The sequence below is a fragment of the Entelurus aequoreus genome, linkage group LG20 (assembly GCF_033978785.1).
Source record: "Entelurus aequoreus isolate RoL-2023_Sb linkage group LG20, RoL_Eaeq_v1.1, whole genome shotgun sequence".
NCBI classification, from domain to species: domain Eukaryota; kingdom Metazoa; phylum Chordata; class Actinopteri; order Syngnathiformes; family Syngnathidae; genus Entelurus; species Entelurus aequoreus.
Window position 1 is genome coordinate 25440838 of NC_084750.1, and position 26115 is coordinate 25466952.

Consider the following 26115-nt stretch of genomic DNA (forward strand, 5'->3'; position numbering starts at 1 on the left):
AACTCGTAAACTTTATTTATTTTTTTGCAAATAATAATTAACTTAGAATTTCATGGCTGCAACACGTGCCAAAGTAGTTGGGAAAGGGCATGTTCACCACTGTGTTACATGGCCTTTCCTTTTAACAACACTCAGTAAACGTTTGGGAACTGAGGAGACACATTTTTGAAGCTTCTCAGGTGGAATTCTTTCCCATTCTTGCTTGATGTACAGCTTAAGTTGTTCAACAGTCCGGGGGTCTCCGTTGTGGTATTTTAGGCTTCATAATGCGCCACACATTTGCAATGGGAGACAGGTATGGACTACAGGCAGGCCAGTCTAGTACCTGCACTTTTTTACTATGAAGCCACGTTGATGTAACACGTGGCTTGGCATTGTCTTGCTGAAATAAGCAGGGGCGTCCATGGTAACGTTGCTTGGATGGCAACATATGTTGCTCCAAAACCTGTATGTACCTTTCAGCATTAATGGCGCCTTCACAGATGTGTAAGTTACCCATGTCTTGGGCACTAATACACCCCCATACCATCACAGATGCTGGCTTTTCAACTTTGCGCCTATAACAATTCGGATGGTTATTTTCCTCTTTGGTCCGGAGGACACAACGTCCACAGTTTCCAAAAACAATTGGAAATGTGGACTCGTCAGACCACAGAACACTTTTCCACTTTGTATAAGTCCATCTTAGATGAGCTCAGGCCCAGCAAAGCCGATGGTGTTTCTGGGTGTTGTTGATAAACCGTTTTCGCCTTTCATAGGAGAGTTTTAACTTGCACTTACTAACAACCAACTGCAGTTACTGACAGTGGGTTTCTGAAGTGTTCCTGAGCCCATGTGATGATATCCTTTACACACTGGTAAAGGATATCAGGTACACTTGGGACGGTATAGCTCGGTTGGTAGAGCGGCCGTGCCAGCAACTTGAGGGTTGCAGGTTCGATCCCCGCTTCCGCCATCCTAGTCACTGCCGTTGTGTCCTTGGGCAAGACACTTTACCCACCTGCTCCCAGTGCCACCCACACTGGTTTAAATGTAACTTAGATATTGGGTTTCACAATGTAAAGCGCTTTGAGTCACTTGAGAAAAAGCGCTATATAAATGTAATTCACTTCACTTCACTTCACACTGATGTCGCTTGTTGATGCAGTACAGCCTGAGGGATCGAAGGTCACGGGCTTAGCTGCTTACGTGCAGTGATTTCTCCAGATTCTCTGAACCCTTTGATGATATTACGGACCGTAGATGGTGAAATCCCTAAATTCCTTGCAATAGCTGGTTGAGAAAGGTTTTTCTTAAACTGTTCAACAATTTGCTCACGCATTTGTTGACAAAGTGGTGACTCTCGCCCTATCTTTGTTTGTGAATGACTGAGCATTTCATGGAATCTGCTTTTATACCCAATCATGGCACCCACCTTTCCCAACTTCTTTGTCACGTGTCGCTGGCATGAAATTCTAAAGTTAAAGATTATTTGCAAAAAAAATTTTTTTATCAGTTTGAACATCAAATATGTTGTCTTTGTAGCATATTCAACTGAATATGGGTTGAAAATGATTTGCAAATCATTGTATTCCGTTTATATTTACATCTAATACAATTTCCCAACTCATATAGAAACGGGGTTTGTATATCTGTCAGTAAACTCGCCATGAAAGCGCTAAAAACTACAGGTGTAGTGAGTTTACATTATTCACCCAAAGAACTTTGGTTATTAGAGAGTTCCGGTCGGACGGTTTTTCACGGGACACATTTCCGGCCTTCTTGTTGTTTCCGGTGAGGAGATGCTCCTCCGTTATTGATTGAAGTAAAGTCTGAATGTCATTAAAACAGTTAGCTCCATCTTTTGACACTTCTCCAACTCCCGTCCTTGCACGCTACACCGCTACAACAAAGATGACGGGGAGAAAATGCTCTCGAAGGTGAGCCACGTAAATAAGACCGCCCACAAAACGGCGCATCCGGAAGCGACTGTCAGAAAGCGGCTTGAAGATGATCTGTAAAACATCATCTATGCAACATTTTCACCAAAGAACCACCATTACATGTTATGTAGACCACAAGGAAGTGTTTTCCATTCATTAAAAAAAAAAAAAAAAATATGACTCCTTTAATGCGCCCTATAATCCGGTGCGCCTTATATATGAAAAAAGATCGAAAATAGACCTTTCATCAGCAGTGCGCCTTATAATCCGGTGCGCCCTATGGTCCGGAAAATACGGTATATACCTATTATATTACTACAATATGTACACCTATATACATATATATTGTTACTTTATATTCAGTCAGCTTTCAGCCCCCGGCCAAATTTTTTTAGCCCAGTGCGGCCCCCAAGTCAAAAAGTTTGGACACCCCTGATCTAGAATAACTTTGACGAGCCGAGACAGGATGATGCAGACAGGACATCGGCCGGCTCACAAGCTAATTAGCTCTCTGTGATCAATGCGCCCCTAAAAATAGGTGTTCTGCGTTAGCACTTATGATAACAATATTGCTAATATTTGGTTAATACTCAGGCCACAACATGTAAGTAGAATATTGTTGGCGGGGGTTTTTTGGCTCGTTATTTAGAGGGTTTTGTGGGCGGAATAGAATATTTACGACTTAGAATGCATAAACAGAAAAAAATGTGTTCTTGTCTTACGTAAGGATTGTGAATGATAGACAACACACCTCTACAGAAATTACCAAAAACATTCAGAGCGGAATATTCAAAATGGCCGTCCGAAATTGTGGCATTTTGTGATGTTTAGACGGTATTTTTATTTGTAAATACAATCGGATATGGTTTGATAGATACAATTAAACACAATTAAGCATATAAAGTAAACTTTTTTTTCCACTGTACTGCTACATATCGGCATCCCAGTGAGAGCAGACATTGTACAGTAAGTGATCCTTTTATTATGTTTGTATATCTTGTTTAGCACATACTGCTACATGATGCTAAGTGTTTTACTAAAGCTTCTAAAACTTGTAGATCATCCTCGTTATATTCAGGCTCAAAATAGAAGGTTCTAGATCTCCATTTTTCCCAAAGTAGTCTTTGTTGTCTCATGAAATCTGCCATGATTAGTAGTGTTGTTGTTGTTGAAGGGAAACGCAAACATTGTGATGCGTCTCAAAACTAATACGCTGTCGTATGCTTAAAATGAGCAAAATATGAAAATATTATGAATGTTACTACATTACATATATACATATTACAGCGTGTATATAAAACTTTGATGGAGGTTTTTGGAGGTGTTTTTATAGGCGGAATAGAGGGTCTCCGATGGACTCAATTGTTCGCTGACTTTTGCTAGCATTTATTTACGAGTTAGAATGCATAAAAAGAGAAAAGATGTATGTGTTCTTGTCATACATAATGATTGTGATGATTGGCAAAATTTTTTTTAAAAAAGGACAGTTCCCCCTTAATGGTTTGGGCGTACCTAATATTTTGGGGGTGCTGCAGAAACGATATTTATGACTTAGAATGCATAAACAGAAAAAAAACCTATGTGTTCTTGTCTTACGAAAGGATTGTGAATGACAGACAACACACCTCTACGGAAATGACCAAAGACATTCGGAGCGGAATATTCAAAATGGCCGTCTGAAATTGTGGCATTTTGTGATATTTAGACTGTATTTTTATTTGTAAATTGGATATGGTTTAATAGATACAATGGAAAAACAAGTTGACTTTATTTGCTAAATTGTGTTTCACTCTACTGCTGCCCACCAGCATCCCAGTGAGAGCAGACATAGTACAATAAATTATTTCTTTATTATCTTTTTTATTTATTTAATTTTTTTTAATACACTGTAGCACTTTGAGATTGTTTACTCAATATAAAGTTTTACAAATAAAATCTATTATTATTATTATTATTATTATTATTATTCTACCTTCCTAGTCACGTCCGTTGTGTCCTTGGGCAAGACACTTCACCCTTTGCCTCTGATGGCTGCTGGTTAGCGCCTTGCATGGCAGCTCCCGCCATCAGTGTGTGAATGTGTGTGTGAATGGGTAAATGTGGAAATACTGTCAAAGCGCTTTGAGTACCTTGAAGGTAGAAAAGCGCTATACAAGTACAACCCATTTATCATTTATTATAAGTGACCGTTTTATTATCTTTGTATATCTTGTTTAGCACATACTGCTACATGATGCTAAGTTTTTTACTAAAGCTTCTAAAACTTGTAGATCATCCTCGTTATATTCAGGCTCAAAAATATAAGGTTCTGGATCACCATTTGTCCTAAAGTAGTCTTTGTCGTCTCTCATGAAGTCTGCCATGATTAGTAGTGTTGTTGTTTAAGGGAAAAGCAAACATTGTGATGCGTCTGAAACTAATATGCGGTCGTATGCCTAAAATGAGCAAATTTTGTAAATATTATGAATGTTACTACATTACATATACAGGTATATGAAACTTTGATGGAGGTTTTTGGAGGTTCTTTTAGTGCGTTGTTATAGGCGGTATAGAGCAGGGGTGTCAAACGTACGGCCCGCGGGCCGGCTCTGACCCGCGAACAGGTTTTATCCGGCCCGCAGGATGAGTTTGCTAAGTATAAAAATGAGCCAATTTTTGTGTTTGCTGTTGTTGTTTTTGTCTCTCTGTCTTATTCCTCTCTTGTCCCCACAATTTCCCCCTCTGTCTTCCTTTTATTCTCTTTCTATCCCCTCCTGCACCAAATGATAATATAAATACATTTAATAAAGTCAAATACAAATAAGGCAACAAGAGAAGTATCCTACACTTCTCTTTTGTAAAGTAAATCTGAACAGCCAATATAGGCATCTACATCAACTATATGATTTGCCTGAGAAGCTGGACAGGACATAAAATTTTTTTTAAAAAAATAAATAAATAAAAAATTAGCCAACATTTCGGAATGACAGACTCTGATGTTCTAAATGTGTCCACTAGATGTCGCAATAGCAATTCTTTGTATCTTTGTAGATGATGCTACATATGTAAAAAAAAAAAATAAACCACATGATGTTAGTACATCAGTCGAAGATAATGATCAAACTACATAAATAACATCTTGTAATTTGATTTTGATATTTTTTTAATCTTGATAGATTGAAAATTAACACCAATGAGTTGACTGATGGTGTTGAACATTATTACATAATTTATTCAGAGTATAAATATTGACAAATAAAGATGGAATACTATTAACCGCAACATGTAAGTGTAAAAAAAAAAACAACAACATTGTGATTTGTACATTCTCAGAATTGTGCTTGCTCTATTTTTAAACAAAGAAAAAAATCTGAAGGTGTCTTTATTTTTAAGTTATCGTGCCGTGATTTTACCAGTCCAGCCCACTTGGGAGTAGATTTTTCTCCATGTGGCCCCTGATCTAAACTGATTTTGACACCCCTGGTATAGAGGGTCTCCGATGGACTCCATTGTTGGCTGGCTTTTGCGAGCATTTATTTAGTAGTTAGAATGCATGAAAAGAGAAAAAGCATATGTGTTCTTGTCATACATAATGATTGTGATGATAGGCAAAATTCCAGAAAAAGGACAGTTCCCCCTTAATGGTTAGGGCGTACCTAATATTTTGGGGGTGCTGCAGAAACGATACCGCATCACCCACAAATAGAAATGTATGGATCTTAAGGTAGTTTAGTGGTTTAGACTCAGGGCTCGTATTGCTGCGATTGAGGTTAAATTCCTAGTCAGGGAAATTCACAACCTTTATTTCCCCACAGGGATGATAAAAGTTTTCTTAATTTAAGACGCCCAAGCTGGACTCTTCCAATGCCTTGACTGCACCTACAAATTATGCCGAGCAACTGTGCGTGTGCGTGCGCGTGTGCACGAGGACGCTCGAGTTTGGTTGAATGGATTGATTAGTGGCATCATACTGACATCTAGTGGTAGGGACGTGTAGTGCATGAAGAGTGACACAGTCACTTCTTTGTTAGGAGCATGAAAAAACTACTTTAAAAAAATATATATTTTATATTATGCTAGCAAGTAATTGTGATTTGTCACAAATAATCCAAATTAAAGAGTGTGTTTAATCTGATTTAATAATGAATCATTTGACAGCACTAATAGAAGCACACATACGTATGTACATAATATAAGCAAGTATACTTCAATATAAACACTATATGTATTCATATATTATAAATACATACAATAAATACATATACAAAACCCAAAACCAGTGAAGTTGGCACGTTGTGTGATTCGTAAATAAAAACAGAATACAATGATTTGCAAATCCTTTTCAACTTATATTCAAAAGAATAGACTGCAAAGACAAGATATGTAATGTTCGAACTGAGAACAAACTTAATTTTTTGGGGGGCAAATAATCATTAACTTAGAATTTAACGGCAGCAACACATTGCAAAAAAAGTTGGCAGAGGGGCATTTTTACCACTGTGTTACATGGCCTTTCCTTTTAACAACACTCAGTAAACATTTGGGAACTGAGGAGACCCATTTTTTAAGCTTTTCAGGTAGAATTATTTCCCATTCTTGCTTGATGTACAGCTTAAGTTGTTCAACAGTCCGGGGTCTCCGTTGTGGTATTTTAGGCTTCATAATGCGCCACACATTTTCAATGAAAGATATGTCTGGACTACAGGCAGGCCAGTCTAGTACCCGCACTCTTTTACTATGAAGCCACGCTGTTGCAACACATGGCTTGGCATTGTCTTGCTGAAATAAGCAGGGGCGTCCATGATAACGTTGCTTGGATGGCAACATATGTTGCTCCAAAACCTGTATGTACCTTTCAGCATTAATGGTGTCTTCACAGATGTGTAAGTTATTGTCTTGGGAACTAATACACCCCCATACCATCACAGATGCTGGATTTTGAACTTTGCGCCAAGAACAATCCGGATGGTTCTTTTCCTTTTTGTTCCAAAGGACACAAGGTCCACAGTTTCCAAAAAACAATTTGGATTGTGGACTTGTCAGACCAAAGAACACTTTTACACTTTGCATCAGTCCATCTTAGATGAGCTCGGGCCCAGCGAAGCCGGCGGCGTTTCTGGGTGTTGTTGCTAAATGGCTTTTGCTTTGCATAGTAGAGTTTTAACTTGCACTTACAGATGTAGCAACAAACTGTAGTTACTGACAGTGGTTTTCTGAAGTGTTCCTGAGCCTAAGTGGTGATATCCTTTACACACTGATGTCTTTTTGATGCAGTACCGCCTGAGGGATCCAAGGTCACGGGCATTCAATGTTACATGCAGTGATTTCTCCAGATTCTCTGAACATTTTGATGACATTACGGACCGTAGATGGTGAAATCCCTAAATTCCTTGCAATAGTTCGTTGAGAAATGTTGTTCTTAAACTGTTCGACAATTTGCTCGCATATTTGTTCACAATGTGGTGACCCTCGCCCCATCCTTTTTTGTGAATGACTGAGCATTTCATGGAAGCAGCTTTTATACCCAATCATGGCACCCACCTGTTCCCAATTAGCCTGTTCACCTGTGGGATGTTCCAAATAAGTGTTTGATGAGCATTCCTCAACTTTCTCAGTCTTTATTTCCACTTGTGCCAGCTTTTTTTAAACATGTTGCAGGGATCAAATTCCAAATGAGCTAATATTTGCAAAAAATAACAAAGTTTTCCAGTTCGAACGTTAAGTATCTTGTCTTTGTAGTCTATTCAATTGAATATACCTGTAGGTGGAAAAGGATTTGCAAATCATTGTATTTTGTTTTTATTTACGATTTACACAACGTGCCAACTTCACTGGTTTTGGGGTTTGTCAATGTACTTATAAAATAACTTTATGCATGCATATAGTCTATATGTATGTAGTCCATATTATATACCATATATGACTTATTTTTAACACTTATGAGTGGGACCCTTTTTGGATCCCTGAGAATTTTAGTGTGATTTTAATTTTTTAAACTGCCATTGCTTAAAAAAAAATAATGAATCAAAATCAATGTTATTATAAATTATTGACATATTTAAGATGCCAATGTCTAGTCCACATAGACATTTTTAGGGGAAAATGTTGCATATTTTGTGTCTTTACCTTCAAATACAGGGGTTTCTTTAACAAAGAGGGGATAAAACATAAGGAAAAATAAATTCAACTGTACATCGGTAGATCTGAAGTTGTTTTAAAGATTTAAGCCTTGAAAATAATTACAATATGACTTATTTTTAACGATTTTTACAAAAACAAAAAAAAATGTTTGCTCATTTTGTAGGCATACACCTCAGTCATATCTTGGTACTTGATGCATGCTAACGCTAGCATGCTAACATTTTAAACACATTTTTCAGCTACACACCTCAGAGTAATATACTTACATTATACTTAATATACTACATTTCTATCCTTTCCAGTATTTTATTGAAAAAAAACAGCATACTGGCACCATACTTATTTTGATTATTGTTTCTCAGCTGTTTGTACATGTTGCAGTTCATAAATAAAGGTTTATTAAAAAAATTTAAAAAAAAAAATCAATAAATATTTAAAAAAATTAAAAAAATGCCTCTGCGCATGCGCATAGCATAGATCCAACGAATCGATGACTAAATTAATTGCAAACTATTTGTATAATCAATTTTAATCGATTTAATCGATTAGTTGTTGCAGCCCTAATATTTATATATATATGTGTGTGTATGTGTAATAAATATATATATGTGTGTATGTGTTATATATATATATATATATATATATATATATATAAATATAAATATATATATATATATATATATATATATATATATATATATATATATATATATATATATATATATATATATATATATATATATATATATATATATGTGTGTGTAGGTGTAAAATATATATTTATATATATATATATACACACACACACACACACACACACACACACACACACACACACACACACATACTGTGCATACATACTGTGCATACATACATACATACATAAAGTATTAGTTTTGAAAATGAAAAATATCAAAATGGCCCCCGCGTGCTTTGATTTTTCACCTGGCGGCCCTCAGTGGAAAAAGTTTGGTCACCCCTGTTTTAAGATCTCTTTAACGAAAGCATAACATGTTTGAGCAGGAATGAAAAAAATGATTTGTATTTTGTACTTACGGCATCATTTCTTCATATCGCTCATCAAGCTGGAGGGAAAATACGTTGCAGTGCTCACTGCTCGCCACCAGAGGGAGACACTGAACAACAGAGTGGAAGATTAGCTAAGGATCAGATCAGACTATATGACATGATATATGACATGATCCATAATGTAACCTTTCACCTGTGTGTGCACGTGTGTGCGCGTGGGTCGGGCAGGGGTGGGCTGTGGGTGGAGTCAGGGGGGGGGGGGCTACGCTCATTTGCTTGCTTCACACATCACCTTGCTGGAGGATTGCCATGGCAACAGGTTGCCCATAGCGACGGGGTACCGCTCCGTTCCCGCCAGCCCAGTGTGCGCGAGGACGAGCACACAAAAAAAGACGGAGGCGCGCGCCAGGGTGAGGTCCGCGCACCGACACAGAGACACGGCTCGGACGCGGGAATCGTACCTGCGGGATGTGACCTGAGGACAGGGGGAGGAAGAAAAGGGGAGCAAGATCAGGTGAGTCGGCACACATGGACACTTTTTGGGTTGCGCAACATTCTCCTGCACGAGCGTTAGCGGCAACTGGCCAGTGAATTAGGTACACCTGCTCGTGCAACACGTTCTTTGGCGTCACATTTTTATCACAACTGCATGATGGATGTCAGCAGTTTGTTCTTTTGACATTTTCATGACAGCAACAGCAAGTGAACGCAAAGCAACATCGCTGACATTTTATATTCATCTCGCCGATTATTATGCATATGCTTCTACGTGCAATCTACTATGTTGTCATAATTATTGTCTTATTATTATTACACAAGAACATCGCTATTATTCAGGACATTTTGTAACATTCCGCTTAACCACGACGACGTAACTCACGCACTAAATCGAGACAGGGCCGTTTGATTTGGTACGCCCAAACATTATACGACGCCCCAGCATTTTAGTGTAGAAAACGCTCACGCACGCTCTGTTGCTGCACGCAACGTTTTCACCTTTCGACAAAGTACGGAAATAAACAAGCTTTTGATCCGATACGATATCAGCACTTTGATTATTTTGTAGTGTGGAATGTTAAAAAAAAAAAAATGTTTGATCAAGTGAAATTATTTGTATTAACAGTCTGGAATGACTTTAAAGGCCTACTGAAATGCGATTTTCTTATTTAAACGCGGATAGCAGGTCCATTCTATGTGTCATACTTGATCATTTCGCGATATTGCCATATTTTTGCTGAAAGGATTTAGTAGAGAACATCGACGATAAAGTTCGCAACTTTTGGTCGCTGATAAAAAAAGCCTTGCCTGTACCGGAAGTAGCGTGACGTCACAGGTTGTGGAGCTCCTCACATCTGCACATTGTTTACAATCATGGCCACCAGCAGCGAGAGCGAGAAAGCGACGATTTCCCCATTAATTTGAGCGAGGATGAAAGATTTGTGGATGAGGAAAGTGAGAGTGAAGGATTAGAGGGCAGTGGAAGCGATTCAGATAGGGAAGATGCTGTGAGAGGCGGGTGGGACCTGATATTCAGCTGGGAATGACTAAAACAGTAAATAAACACAAGATATATATATACTCTATTAGCCACAACACAACCAGGCTTATATTTAATATGCCACAAATTAATCCCGCATAACATACACCTCCCCCTCTCGTCCATATAACCCACCAATACAAATCAAACACCCGCACAACACACTCAATCCCACAGCCCAAAGTACCGTTCACCTCCCCAAAGTTCATACAGCACATATATTTCCCCAAAGTTACGTACGTGACATGCACATAGCGGCACGCACGTACGGGCAAGCGATCAAATGTTTGGAAGCCGCAGCTGCGTACGTACTCACGGTACCGCATCTGCGTATCCAACTCAAAGTCCTCCTGGTAAGAGTCTCTGTTGTCCCAGTTCTCCACAGGCCAATGGTAAAGCTTGACTGTCATCTTTCGGGAATGTAAACAATGAAACACCGGCTACGTGTTTGTGTTGCTGCAGCCGCCCGCTAATACACCGCTTCCCACCTACAGCTTTCTTCTTTGCTGTCTCCATTAGTTCATTAAACAAATTGCAAAAGATTCACCAACACAGATGTCCAGAATACTGTGGAATTTTGCGATGAAAACAGACGACTTAATAGCTGGTCACAATGCTGTCCCAAAATGTCTGCTACAATCCGTGACGTCACGCGCAAACGTCATCATACCGAGACGTTTTCAGCAGGATATTTCGCGGGAAGTTTAAAATTGCACTTTAGTAATCTAACCCGGCCGTATTGGCATGTGTTGCAATGTTAAGATTTCATCATTGATATATAAATATCAGACTGCGTGGTCGGTAGTAGTGGGTTTCAGTAGGCCTTTAAGTTGAAGTGGAATGGTAATTGTTTTTGGCGACACCCAGTGGTCACAACAATTCAAGAAGTTAAGCTCATGACGCAGTACCGTATTTTTCGGAGTATAAGTCGCACCGGCCGAAAATGCATAATAAAGAAGGAAAAAAACATATATAAGTCGCACTGGAGTATAAGTCGCATTTTTGGGGGAAATTTATTTGATAAAACCCAACACCAAGAATAGACATTTGAAAGGCAATTTAAAATAAATAAAGAATAGTGAACAACAGGCTGAATAAGTGTACGTTATATGACGCATAAATAACCAACTGAGAAGGTGCCTGGTATGTTAACGTAACATATTATGGTAAGAGTCATTCAAATAACTATAACATATGGAACATGCTATACGTTTTACCAAACAATCTGTCACTCCTAATCGCTAAATCCCATGAAATCTTATACGTCTAGTCTCTTACGTGACTAATATCAAATAATATTATTTGATATTTTATGGCAATGTGTTAATAATCTAACACATAAGTCGCTCCTGAGTGTAAGTCGCACCCCCGGCCAAACTATGAAAAAAACTGCGACTTATAGTCCGAAAAATACGGTAAGTTGAATGAAGCGGACAAGTTTGTTACTGGATACTTTTTAATACGCCTCTTCGTTGGAGACTTTGTATGTGTAAATAATATGCAACTGATTATTTGATACTTGAGGTTCAGGGCACCAGTCTAATATGGCGCAAAGTATCCAAATCCAGGATTTTTAGGTTTAAACATACAAAGCAAGCCAAAAAAATGTAGCATAAAACATTTGTATGCTAACATTAGCATGCTAATAATAAAGTTAAAGTTAATGTAGTATATAAGAGATGTTGACATATTAACAAGATGGCGGCAGGTATACAAATACATGCGCACCACATTATTTTATGTCATCATTTTCACCTTTTATCTCATATTTTCGACTTTTTGTCTCATTAATTATTTTTTTCTATCTTATAATTTTTACATTTGATCTCATATTGATTATTTTATCCCACAATTTCGATCTTTTATCTCGTTTTTTTACCTTTCATCTCATGATGTTAATTTTTTTATTTCATATTTTCGACTTTTTATCTCAAAATCATGATCTTATATGTCATATGAGTTCAAACCCCGGCCGAGTCATACCAAAGACTATACAAATGGGACCCATTACCTCCCTGCTTGGCACTCAGCATCAATGGTTGGAATCGGGGGTTAAATCACCAAAAATGATTCCCGGGCGCGGCCACCGCTGCTGCCCCCTGCTCCTCTTACCTCCCAGAGGGTGATCAAGGGTGATGGGTCAAATGCAGAGAATAATTTCGCCACACCTAGTGTGTGTGTGACAATCATTGGTACTTTAACTTAACTTAACTTTGAAGGTAGAATAAAATAATAGTATGACCTTTGACAAACATGAAGAGGAAGGACTAGTAACAGGAAGGGATCAGGAAACAGGAGATAAAAAACAGAATGTTCTGCTTGTGGTTTATCAATAATATGTCAACATACACAATGAGAAAGAAGATTTATCTACCTCCTAAATACCAAACAAGTTTAATTGCTGTGAGGGTTTTATTTTTCAAATATCTAAATCATCCTCTGTAGAATGAGGCAAGAGGCAACAAATACACGTTTTAATGATTACAACGTCTTATAAAAACGCCATGTCAAGTGTTTCTCATAAATAGTTGTCTTTGACGAGCGTTCCATTTCCGTGACAGTGACGTCATCGCCTCCAGGTCAAACTGGGCCGAACTGAGCCGAGTTAATCCACTTTCGCCTGTTTCGCTAGTGACCACTTCATTATTGATGTGTTTAATTAGCTGCTTGCTAACTAGCGACAAGCTAACGTTAGCAAACAAGAGGTAGGTTAGCCGTTCTGGAAAGTTCTCGCCATGTTTTCTTCGACAGCCCATCGCTCGGCTCGATTATTACTTTAACTTAATGATTTTAACTTTACCTCATAATTTCGAATATGTACCAAATATTGATGACTTTATATGTAATTATCTGGACTTTTTGTCATATTTTTGACTTTTTATTTTGTCATTTCGACTTTTTATCGAATATGTATGACTTTATATGTATATTATTTTGGAGTTTTGATATTGTATTTTTTAATTTTTACCTCATAATTTCGACATTTTATCTAATATGTTTGACTTTTTATCTAATAATCATGCCCTTTTATGTCATGATTTTAACTTTTTACCTCATAATTTCAACTTTTTTTTCCCACATATTGACTTTTTATCTCACAATTTTGACCTTTTATCTTGTTTTTTGACCTTGTATCTCATGTCGACTTTTTATCCCATAATCATGATCTTTTATGTCATTATTTTTTTTAAATAACCTCATAATTTCGACTTTTTAAATATAATTATCTTGACATTTTATGTCGTATTTTTGATTTTTTATCTCATAATCTTGACTTTTTTTCCCCTCATAATTTTGAATTTGTTTTGTATTTTCGACATTTGATCAAATATTTATGACTTTATATGTAATTATTTTGAGTTTTTATGTCATGTTTTTGACTTTGTACCTCATAATTTCGACTTTTTACTTATAATTTTGACTTTATTTTTATGATTTCAACATTTTATCTCATAACATGATATATATGTTCCATATACAGTATCTCATACGCTTTATCCCATTATTTTGACCTTTCATTTCTTAATGTTGACTTTTTATCTCAGAACTATGATTATTTTATGTCATAATATTGACTATAGTTTACCTCATAATGTGGATTATTTAATCAGATATGTATGACTTTTTATCTAATAATTTTTACTTTTTTTCTAATGTTTAACTTTTTGAGTTTGTATATTATATTTTTGACTTTTTACCTCATAATTTCTCATAATATTGATTTTTTTATCTCACAATTCACCTTTTGTCTTGTTTTTTGACCTTTTATCTCATATGTTTGACTTTTTATCTCATAATCAGGATCTTTTATGTCATGATTTTAAAAACTTGTACCTCTTAATTTCGACTTTTTACTAAAAATGAATGACTTTATATGTATTTATCTTGACTTTTTATCTCAGATTTTTGACTTTTTATCTCATAATCGTGACTTTTTCCTCATAATTTTGACTTTTTATTCTGTAATTTCGACATTTTATCAAATATTAATGACTTTATATATAATTATTTTGAGTTTTTATTATATTTTTGACTCATTACCTCATAATTTCAACTTTACTTTATAACTTTGAAATTTTATCTCATAACATGGTATATATGTTCCACATATCTCATACGCTTTATCCCATTATTTTTGACCTTTTATCTCTTTAATGTTGACTTTTTATCTGATAATTTAAACTTTTTATCTCATAACTATGATTATTTGATGTCATAATATTGACTATGTCTTACCTCATAATGTGGATTATTTATTCAGATATTTATGAATTTATATCTATTTTTTACTTTTTTCCTAATATTTTTTACTTTTTATTTCATAATTGTGACTGTAAATCTCAATTTCGACTTTTTATTAAACAATTATGACTTTTTATCTCATTATTTCGATATTTTTATCTCATAATTTCTATTTATATCGTATTTTTTTCACTTTTTTTAAAACTTACAATAAAAACAAATGATTAATAATTTTTTACCTTTACATTTATGTACAAATGTATAAACATGACCTTTTATATAAGAAAATACATTTTATAAAAATGTATATTAATGTATGAATATGACCTTTTATACAAGAAAATACCATTTATATAAGTGGATATTAATGTGTAAATATGACTTGTATCTTTATATAAGTTTATGTGCTTAGCTGTTGTGTAGCTGCTAGCTCCTAGTAGCTTATAGCCTAGCTTGTTTACATTTTGTAAATGACTTGGCTAAAATACAAGAAAAGACCAACCTTGTGTGCTTTTTGGTTTGGATTATAAAATGTCCAATTCAGATTTTTTTTGTCAAATCCGATCTTTTTATGTAGCCCTTCGCATTACAAAAAAATGCAATGTGTAATGTAAACGCATGCACACATGAAGTCAAACGTGCTGCAGTGTTTACGGAAGGAAAAATGGCGCCAATTCTCCTCGGTTTCAGTCGCGACACATTTGTGGCAATTTCAAAGATTCTGTGCAATCAAAGGCAACATTTTCTGAACCGAAAGATTATATCGCATATATTTACGATTTATTTCCACATACGAAAGAGTCCTGTATCAGATTTGGAAAAACTCGGAATTGTACTGTTCACATTGACGTGAAAAAATACGATACATGTCACATATCGGAATTGACTTGCATCGGAGTTTAAATCGGACTCTTTACATGCAAGCCGATATAATTCAAAACGTTTTTTGCTGATATCAGGCCGATACACGATATCAAAATCGGAACACAGAACACCCCTATTAATATGCTGTACATTGTATGCTTTGTCGCATATTCATAAAATATTACTACAGAGTTTAATTTGCGTCTTTGTTTTACGAAATCTGTTTAGGACACTAAATTTATGTACCTGAATTTTTCTTTACATCCAATTATGCTGACAATTACATTGAATACAAGTTTGTGAGCAAAATATGTTTGTTTAAAAATCAGTGTAAAAAAAATGCAGTATAAACAAAATCAGTGTATAAAAATAATCCTTTGTATGAAAAAATCAGTGCGGAAAATCAGTGTACAAGAAATGCTAAGTAGAAAAATTCAGTGAAAAAAAATCGGTGTCAAATAAATTGTGTGTAAAAATTCAGTGTAAAAAAATCAGTGTCAAAAAAATTCTGTATAAAAATTTAGTGTAAAAAATGCAGTGTATAAAAATTCAGTGTGTAAAAATTCAGTGTAAAAAAAATCAGTGTCAAAAAAATTCAGTGTGTAAAAATTCAGTGTAAAAAAATTCAGTGTAAAAAATTTAGTGTATAAAAATTCGTATATTAAAAAAGTCAGTGTGTAAAAGGAAAGACCCACTTGCAGTAAAAAAAAATTTTAAAAAAAGTAATGTGACTTCAAACTTGACACCTCATTGGCTGGTTGTGAGACAGGATCGATTGCTTCGGTCTTAATTTACCGGAAGTTTAATTTGGAAGCAACTAATTTTTTGATGTAAAAAAAATTCAGTTGACAAAATTCAAACCCAAAAAAATGTGGTTAAACAAATTAATTGTTGAAAAAAGCTTGCGTTATAAAGACACACATTTATCTGTTATGTTAAAAATCTTTAAAAACTGACACTGATTGAAACTGAAAATACCTTAATTGTCAATATGCAGGGATTTACTACATTGATTTTTTTTTTAGGACATGATGTATGACTCGTTGAGTTGGATGAGTGACCATGTTTCCATGACAACAGTTGTGTTGGCAAGGCAAGTCTATTTATAGAGCACAATTCCGACACGAGGCAATTTAAAGTGCTTTACAGAGGCATGAAATTACACAGAGGCAAATACAATCATAAATAATACAAATAAACCATCATGAAAATATTCATGAGTGATTTGAAATCAGGGCAGCACGGTGGTACAGGGGTTAGTGCATGTGCCTCACAATACGAAGGTCCTGAGTAGTCCTGAGTTCAATCCCGGCCACGGGATCTTTCTGTGTGGAGTTTGCATGTTCTCCCCGTGACTGCGTGGGTTCCCTCCGGGTACTCCGGCTTCCTCCCACCTCCAAAAACATGTACCTGGGGATAAGTTGATTGGCAACACTAAATTGGCCCTAGTGTGTGAATGTGAGTGTGAATGTTGTCTGTCTATCTGTGTTGGCCCTGCAATGAGGTGGTGACTTGTCCAGGGTGTACCCCGCCTTCCGCCCGAATGCAGCTGAAATAGGCTCTAGCGCCCCCCGCGACCCCGAAAGGGACAAGTGGTAGAAAATGGATGGAAATGGATGGATTTGAAATCAAAGAGTGTAAAATACTAGCTACTTTAAACATGACTATGGCTTGAAAAAGAACACTTAAAAATATTTCATCCTCACACAATCCGCGCGAAGTTGGCGTCGCCCACAGTCCAATGGTGTCTGTAAGCCTCTTAACGTTAGAAATTGAAAAAGTACACAAAAAAGCATAACACACTAAATATGACTGTCATTAAATAATAGCAATTAACGCGATAATTTGGCCGCAACTTGTTTTAAAGTCCATTCTCTGAGCGACAAAGACAATGCGATGAGCTGAGCACTGGACTTTTTGATTTACGAACTTTTAGATCAAGCCAAATATGCCTCTGTGTGGGAACCACGAGGCGCTTTTCCACCGCAGGAACTTTCCCATTTACTAAGGTTCCCCCTGTGTAGATTTAGTTCTTCAGGAACTATTTTTAGTTCCTGCTAGTGATTTGTGACTTTTGGAATGTTTCTGGAACTCAACGACTACTTGTTGATTTCCTATTTCTTGTGTATTTCTGTGAAAAAATACTAAAGAATTTGACTTGCAGAAACTTTTGTGGGGCACCTTTGTGCGAAGAACGCTGATTAGTGGAACTGTCTTGCAGTGTTTTTACTTAGCCGTAATCTTTAAATCATATGCAGTTTAATGTTTACTAATTTTGAGAAACTTTATTTCAATATGCAAAGTTACGAGAAGTGAAGAGACTCTTTTAAACATATTTCAGTGTTCCCACACATTCATTTATTTGTGGCGGCCCGCCACGAAAGAATTACGTCCGCCACAAATAAAATAAAATAAAATAAAAAATAAAAAATTATTATTATTATTATTTTTTTTATTTTTTTTTGTCCTGTCCAGCTTCTCAGGCAAATCATATAGTTGATGTAGATGCCCATATAGGCTGTTCAGATTTACTTTACAAAAGAGAAGTGTAGGATACTTCTCTTGTTGCCTTATTTGTATTGACCACTACTGTTTTCTGTTTATTTGTTACTGACTGTGGCAGGACACCTCTGCCTCTGTTTCACTTTATGTTGCTGGTAAATAATATGGTTGTAGTAGTAGGCTCAAGTTAAATTATTTAGTATGCACTAATTAAAGGGGCAGAGCTTTAAGAGACATTTTAGCTTTTATATTTTATAAGATATATTTTTTGTAAGAACCACAATTAATAAATATATTTCAGTGAATAACTTATTGTTCAAATCTGTATATAAATATGTACATAAAGTGTTGTAATTATATTGTAAAATGGATGGATGGATGGATGGACGTTTAAAACAAAACTGTTATTATTAATTAGTAAGTATACATTTTTTTAGCCTTTTTAGAGAAAATCATATCATTGTAGTACATTATGCAAATTACTCGATGATGTCATGGTGACGACGCCCATAGCCACGCCCCCACCGCCACAGGTATCTTGGCAGTTTATGGGAAACACTGTATTTACAGAGGAATATAACATATTCAGCCGGACTTACAATGACAGCATTTTACTCAAAATTACGTCAATTTCCTTGATATTCCGTGTTAAACAGCGGATTCCGTTTCATTGTCCAATTCTGTGACTCTGCGGTCACCTTAACAGGAAAATACCTTTAAGGCTGAAACGACGCGTCGACATAGTCGCATATTTACGTCACACTACCGTCATGGCGGACCGCAAAGCAGACGGTGTGAGCGAGGGGGAAAAAATCACGCCAAAAGTCGTCAAAAGCGTGGGAGTATTTCAATACACGGCCTAATAATGTTGTTGTATGCACACTATATCGAGCGAAAATGGCCTATCATAGCAGCACAACGGCTATGAACGAACATTTGAAAAGAAAACCATCAACCATCAACTAGTCAATCGTCCGCGTAAGCATACGTTGTCATCATTACACAAAAACATGAATGTGTCATTTGTATCTGCTAGGGGTGTAACGGTACGTGTTTTGTATTGAACCGTTTCGGTACGGGGCTTTCGGTTCGGTACGGGGGTGTACCGAACGAGTTTGTAAGCTAAAGCTAGTCTTAACAAGCTGCTTTGCTCCTTCTGCTTCTGTCTCAGCACGCAGCATTGTCCCACCCACGCAACCATCTGATTGGTACACAGAAAGCGTTATCAGCCAATCAGCAGTGCGTATTCAAAACGTTACCAGCCAATCAGCAGTGCGTATTCAGAGCGCATGTAGTCAGCGCTTCAGCGTCGAGCAGATAGGTGTTTAGCAGGTGAGCATCAGGCAGCGGACTCTCCCCAAATGATAATAAGCACCTCCCAGTCAACTACTAGTAACATCACTATGAGCCCGTTGACCTTCTAGAAACTTAAACTGCAGCTCAGCTCACTCGCAGTCCTGGCTTGAGGTGAAGGCTAATTACCTCTCAGTTCCAGCCACATTGACCCCTTCTGAGCGCCTATTTTCAGCTGCTGGGAATATTGTAAACAAGAAAAGAACCAGAGCATGTAGACATGCTAACCTTTCTTCATTACAACTGTTAGTCACTCACTGGAATGAGTAGAATTGGTTATTGTGTACTGTGTTGGACTGGATGTTTATTTTGCACATTTTAAAAGCAATACTTAATGTTTACAGTGCTCCAGAATATTTAGATTGGCACTTTTTTGTATTGGATGTTTATCTTTATTTTTGCACATTTTAGCAAATAAGCAATACTTTTACTTTTGTTGAAATGTTTACACTGTTGTTACAGAATATTTCGTTTTGCACTTTTTTGTATTGGATGTTTATCTTTATTTTTGCACATTTTGAAGCAAAATAAGCAATATTTTTACTTTTGAAATGCTTATACTATTGCAGAATATTAAGATTTGCAGTGGATGTTTACTTTTATATTTGCACATTAAAAAGCAAATAAGCTACTTTTAATTTTGTTAAATGTTAAAAGTTTTAAATGTTTACATTGTTAAAGAATATTTTGTCATGTTGTTGTCAATGTTGACTGAGTGGCCATACTTCTTTTTTTTTTGTAAATAAAAGCAATGCCTTTTGAAAAAACGGGCCTACATTTATTTTTTCATCTTCATTTTAAATTTAAAAAATAATCGGTAAAAGGAAAAATAATCTATAGATTAATCGAAAAAATAATCTATAGATTAACCGATTAATCGAAAAAATAATCTATAGATTAATCGATAGAAAAATAGTCGTTAGCTGCAGCCTTAAATACCTTAAGTTAAGTTAATACTGGTTAGGCACACTTGCGCGGAGTCAAAAAGTAACAACCTTGTGAAATCCTGAACTTCTAGTAAACGTGGTGTTTTTTTCATTTTTTCAGGAATTTGCATACATGTTGCGCGGCCCATTAATCATTTTCAATTATGATATTTTCATGATCATGAGAAGCCAAAATCGAAATTCCATTAATTGTGTATCCCTACTATCTCTTCGCTTATGTGGGCAAACAGACAACATGTTCACTTTTGTCTGAGTCTACTAAAGACAACTTTTGCATCCACACTTTGATCAGTTCGATGCAGTGACAGAGTAAACCTGCTGGCCAACGTTCACCATTCGTTAGTGAGGCGTAGATCTGAGTGTCATCTGCATAGTTGTGGTAGGACACATTGTAGCTGCGTATTATTGGCAGCATGTACAAGTCGAACACTATTCCAAGAGTTTTCCAATTACTTTTGGTGTTTGTCATACCAACGTAGTTACCTCGCACAGTGGCAAGTAGACTGAAGTGAAGTGAATTATATTTATATAGCGCTTTTCTCTAGTGACTCAAAGCGCTTTAAATAGTGAAACACAATATCTAAGTTACATTTAAACCAGTGTGGGTGGCACTGGGAGCAGGTGGGTAAAGTGTCTTGCCCAAGGACACAACGGCAGCGACTAGGATGGCGGAAGCGGGGATCGAACCTGCAACCCTCAAGTTGCTGGCACGGCCACTCTACCAACCGAGCTATACCGCCCCACAACTGGACAAACACAGCCTAAAACCTGAAGAAAGATGTCCTCCATTGTTGGCACCATGTGACCACGCAATGATGTCATGTCGCTGACCTTGTCGACACAAAGGTCACGTCAGGAACGGTAAAAAAAAAAGGCTTGCTCGGTCAGTCAAACGGTCCCGCACTCATCCAAGACAAACACTCCCTTTCCCTCTTTCTTATCTCTCCTGCTCGCTTTTGTGTTTTGTCTTGTCTTAACTTTGGTGTAGTCTCTTTTTGCACTGTTCTTCAAAATGTAAACAATGGAATTGATCAACTTTCCTCTCAACAAAATTGACAAGATATCGAGTTGGGGGCAACCTGCTTGTTCTACTGAACGGTTGTTGCTGGACAAACGATAGACTCTTGGGAGAATCGGAGTGCCGCGTGCTTGGCGACCCTTTCAATCCAAGACGTAGAAGATATCGACCTATTTAGAATCATGATAGCGGTACATCTATCTGTTAGCATCTAAGCGTTACCCAGGTGTATCAACAAATAGGAAGATGCTGGCAGGCGTTCAAATTACCCTAAAGCTGCCAGTCTATGAATGTTCTCATTCATCCAGGGCATTGTCATCTCAGGGCATTCAATCGATCGCAACTGGACTGTTTGGTTAGTCTGGTACTTGGTTAGGCTTCATCAGTTTGTGCTTTTAGACTTAGACTGGTCAGATCTAGTTCAGCGGCTGGTGCCAAAACCCAAAATATTTACACTCCAAAAACCGGGAGGGTGTGCCTGGGTAAGGATGGTTTCGTCCCTATCGTAGTGAGAAAAACAACTGTTTTGATGCAAACGAGCAATCTAAGCTGTCAAAGCAAACGACAGTCGAAGTGTAATTTCCCCTCGTTAGCGTTAAAAGTTAAAGTACCAATGATTGTCACACACACACTAGGTGTGGTGGAATTTGTCCTCTGCATTTGACCCATCCCCTTGTTCACCTCCTGGGAGATGAGGGGAGCAGTGGGCAGCAACCCGGAATCATTTTTGGTGATTTAACCCCCAAATTCCAACCCTTGATGCTGAGTGTCAAGCAGGGAGGTAATGGGTCCCAATTTTATAGTCTTTGGTATAACTCGGCTGGGGTTTGAACTCACAACCTACCGATCTCAGGGCGGACACTCTAACCACTAGGCCACTGAGTAGGTTGAGGGATTAGCACTGTGGATCGACTGCTACCAGTCCAAAATAGCCACAAATGATTGGAGGACGCGGGCAGAGCTCCGGGCACTCAGACTTTTGTGACTAAATGGCAAACTTGACAACAGCTTGGAGAAGCCGGCTGCTCTGCATGGCCAAGTATGATGAGTTTGAGGACCAGAAATAGACAATTAGAGTGAAAACTTTCAATTTGTTTTTGCTCGCTCAAACACAAACATTCTAATCAGAATGGGTTTCCCTGGCTGCAAGCGACGTGGCTAGGTCGTTTCTTCGAGACTCTACCAGAGGACATTGCAGAAAAGACGGAACAAACTTTTTCCCTGTCTCTCATGGACATACACCTGTTTGTTGTTGACTTTTGTTGGACTGACTGACTGTACTATTGCATTTGAGCACCAAGGTCGCGGAACAGAGACAGGCTTACACACACATATGCATCCAGGGAAAATACACGCCACACACACACAAGTACCCCACGTCTTCGATGCTTCACCTAATTGTATGACGGAAAACGGAGCAGCGCCCCTAGTGGCTGGCAGTGTCCGTCCCTTCTCCCCTCGTTGCAAGTCTTGAGTTGTATGTCGTAATATGTATATGGGCTTTGCTTTCGAGTTTTTTTTCCCCACCCCAAACTTGGGACCCCCATAGGAGCCCAGTCTGAGATTGACTGGTTTTTTTACTCATCCTACACCTCCACCTTTTTCCTTCCTTTTAAGTGGCGACTCATCAGCGTTTATGTACAGTTACCCTGCTCTGGAACGGGTTTGTGCTGAAAATGAAGTTCCGTTGTACTTGTGCGACGACAATAAAGATCCTTCCTCCTTCATGTTTTTGTCCATCAGGTGTCGCTGCCGAGCTCGTCTTCCCTGTGAGATTTAGGAGCACCCACCAAAGCGCTGGAGCCGCGACGCTCAAGCATGGACGTGCCCAGGATGGCCGAGGGCTTCTTCAGCAGCACGCTGTCGACGTCGGCCGGCGGCCATCACGCGGCGTCCTACTTGACGCTGGAGCAGAAGGCGGCGTTCGTCTTCGTGCTGCTGCTCTTCATCTTCTTGGCCCTGCTCATCGTGCGCTGCTTCCGCATCCTCCTGGACCCGTACCGCAGCATGCCCTCGTCCAACTGGACCGACCACACCGAGAAGGACACCTTCGACTACCGCATCGTCTGAGTCGTGGCCCCGCCTCCGTGTATCACAATGGCCGCTCATTCGCCGGGCGAATCCCTGGCGAGCGGCCGCCGAAACCTCCTGTGAGCTACCCGCTGTCCGCCCTTCCCTCAGCCCCTCGTGGACTACCTCGTTCGTCCGTGTCGTGTGTGGAAGGTCTCAACAGGGTCAAAATGTTTGCAAACCGAGTTTACATACGCGTCTTTATTAGATTTAGACAATCAGTGTTGTGGTCGACTCCGCCGAGGTTTAACGCCTTCTTCTTCTTCGCACCGTTTGGCGTGGCGTACGAGACCTCCCTTTAACGTGAAGATAGGGGGATGGTGGCGGTGTCATGTGACATTCCAGCCTTCAGTTTCCCGTGCTGTACCGCGTGCCTCATGGATGTTCTCACAACGCCAGCGTCACTGCCCGCAGTCTCCTCCCATCAACCCTTTAGCAGCGACGCCATGACTCTGGTCAGCCTTATAGTGTAGATTGTTTACAGTCTTCTTGGCCTTCCTGGTGATGTCATTCCAAGAGAGAGATTACTCCTCCTCCTCGGACTGTTTTTGGTGACATGTTCTCGTGATGCTGTGGCCTTTCCCCAAAAACAGTCGCACAAGTTTTCTCTCTGGCTTTGTGGTGCATGAATACGCTCGCAGACGTGCATGGTAGACGTGACGTGCGCTTCCTGTTGTGTCCTGTCTGTGCCGGCGGAGCCTTCACTTACATTCCTTCCCTTGTTTTTGGAATAAAAGATTGCACAGCCTCCTCCTTTCTCGTCCTCTCCTTCATCAAGCCGCTGACGGCAGCAGGTGTTCCGAGTCGAATAGAAATGGATTCCTCAAAGTCGTGCAGCTCGTCTGCTGGAAAACATTTCAATTTCACCTTTTATCAGTGGCAGGCGGCAGGAACCTGCTGGGCCTACATTGATTGGTCTTCTTGTGAAGCGCGCGCACACACACACACACAAATGCGCTCACACACACACTTGCAAGCTCTCTCGCACACAGACACACACCCACAGGCTCACACATGCTCACACCCACTCACACGCCACTGCCGCATCGAAGTTTTGAAGCGGATCAGAATTTCAAACGGGAGATGATCTCGTTGCGTCACATCGTTCTTGCCACTCCGACACATGAAGACGGGGGAAAAAGCAGCGTGGCGCCATTGAAAAGTGTCATGGCCGCCGTCACAACACTTTGGCGAGGGAGGGCGTTCGCGCTGACGAGCTGTCTGGTTTGACTGGAAGTGACAGTTCTTCCTGTTACCGTGGCAACCACAGTCTTTTATCTGAGCGCGCCTTCTCGTGCGAACACAACATACAAACTTTGCAACGCCGACGCAGGCGTTGCAGAGTTAGTACGTCCCCACCAGCAATGATTGGTTGTAGGGTTGTACGGTATACCGGTATTAGTATAGTACCGCGATACTAATGAATCATTTTCGATACTATACCGCCTCTGAAACGTACCGGTCACGCACCCCCCCGCCCCCGCATCGTCGTCAAGTCCAGTCATTGCTGGTTAATGAGCAGAGGAGAATGTTCAGCGGCACACAATCACAGAGTACTTACAAGCAGACACAGTGCAGGGTTTCCCACACATTCATTTATTTGTGGCGGCCCGCCACGAAAGAATTACGTCCGCCACAAATTTAAAAAATTTAAAATTAAAAAAAAAATTTAAATTAACAAAATAATAATAATATATATATATATATTTTTTTTTTTTTTTGTCAGCTTCTCAGGCAAATCATATAGTTGATGTAGATGCCCATATCGGCTGTTCAGATTTACTTTACAAAAGAGAAGTGTAGGATACGTCTCTTGTTGCCTTTTTTGTATTTGACTTTATTAAATGTATTTATATTAGAAACACAACATGTGTATATAACAAAGGGTGCAAAGTCTGCAGGCAGTAGGAAACACATGGTTAAGTGTAGGGAGTAAAACTGATGGCAGTCTAAAGTTCAAGATTTTTGGAGCTCTTCGTTCAGTGGATCAGATGTTTGATGAAGCTCTGTGTCTATCTACCACCACTACTGTTTTCTGTTTATTTGTTACTGACTGTGGCAGGACACCCCTGCCTCTGTTTCACTTTATGTTGCTGGTAAATAATATGGTTGTAGTAGTAGGCTAAAGTTAAATTATTTAATATGCACTAAATAAAGGGGCAGAGCTTTGAGACATTTTAGCTTTTATATTTTATAAGATATATTTTTTGTAAGAACCACAATTAATAAATATATTTCAGTGAATAACTTATTGTTCAAATCTGTATATAAATATGTACATAAAGTGTTGTAATTATATTGTAAAATGGATGGATGGATGGACGTTTAAAACAAAACTGTTATTATTAATTAGTAAGTATACATTTTTTTAGCCTTTTTAGAGAAAATCAAATCATTGTAGTAAATTATGCAAATTACTCAATGATGTCATGGTGGCCACGCCCATAGCCACGCCCCCATCGCCACAGGTATCTTGGCAGTTTATGGGAAACACTGCAGTGTGTAGACATA

The 26115-nt window shown here is 38.3% G+C and overlaps 1 protein-coding gene and 1 long non-coding RNA gene across 4 annotated transcripts in view; one reads left to right on the forward strand and one right to left on the reverse strand.

Moving 5' to 3' along the window:
• Window positions 1-26115, reverse strand: part of LOC133636087 (uncharacterized) — a 55969-nt gene that overhangs the window by 22645 nt on the left and 7209 nt on the right. For all 3 annotated transcript variants that reach the window (XR_009822172.1, XR_009822171.1, XR_009822173.1), the window contains exons 3-4: window positions 9265-9546; window positions 9099-9178 (exon numbers count right to left, since the gene is read on the reverse strand). This is a non-coding gene — a long non-coding RNA (uncharacterized LOC133636087). The remainder of the gene's footprint in view (window positions 1-9098; window positions 9179-9264; window positions 9547-26115) is intronic.
• On the forward strand, window positions 9421-24351 carry LOC133636086 (cortexin-3). The gene is made up of 2 exons (XM_062029731.1): window positions 9421-9585; window positions 23278-24351. The coding sequence occupies exon 2, from the start codon at window positions 23353-23355 to the stop codon at window positions 23602-23604; it is 252 nt and encodes an 83-aa protein (XP_061885715.1). The 5' UTR covers window positions 9421-9585; window positions 23278-23352; the 3' UTR covers window positions 23605-24351.

Coding starts and splice junctions, on each gene's coding strand:
- LOC133636086 (XM_062029731.1), top strand. CDS start 23,353: ATGGACGTGCCCAGGATGGCCGAGGGCTTCTTCAGCAGCACGCTGTCG.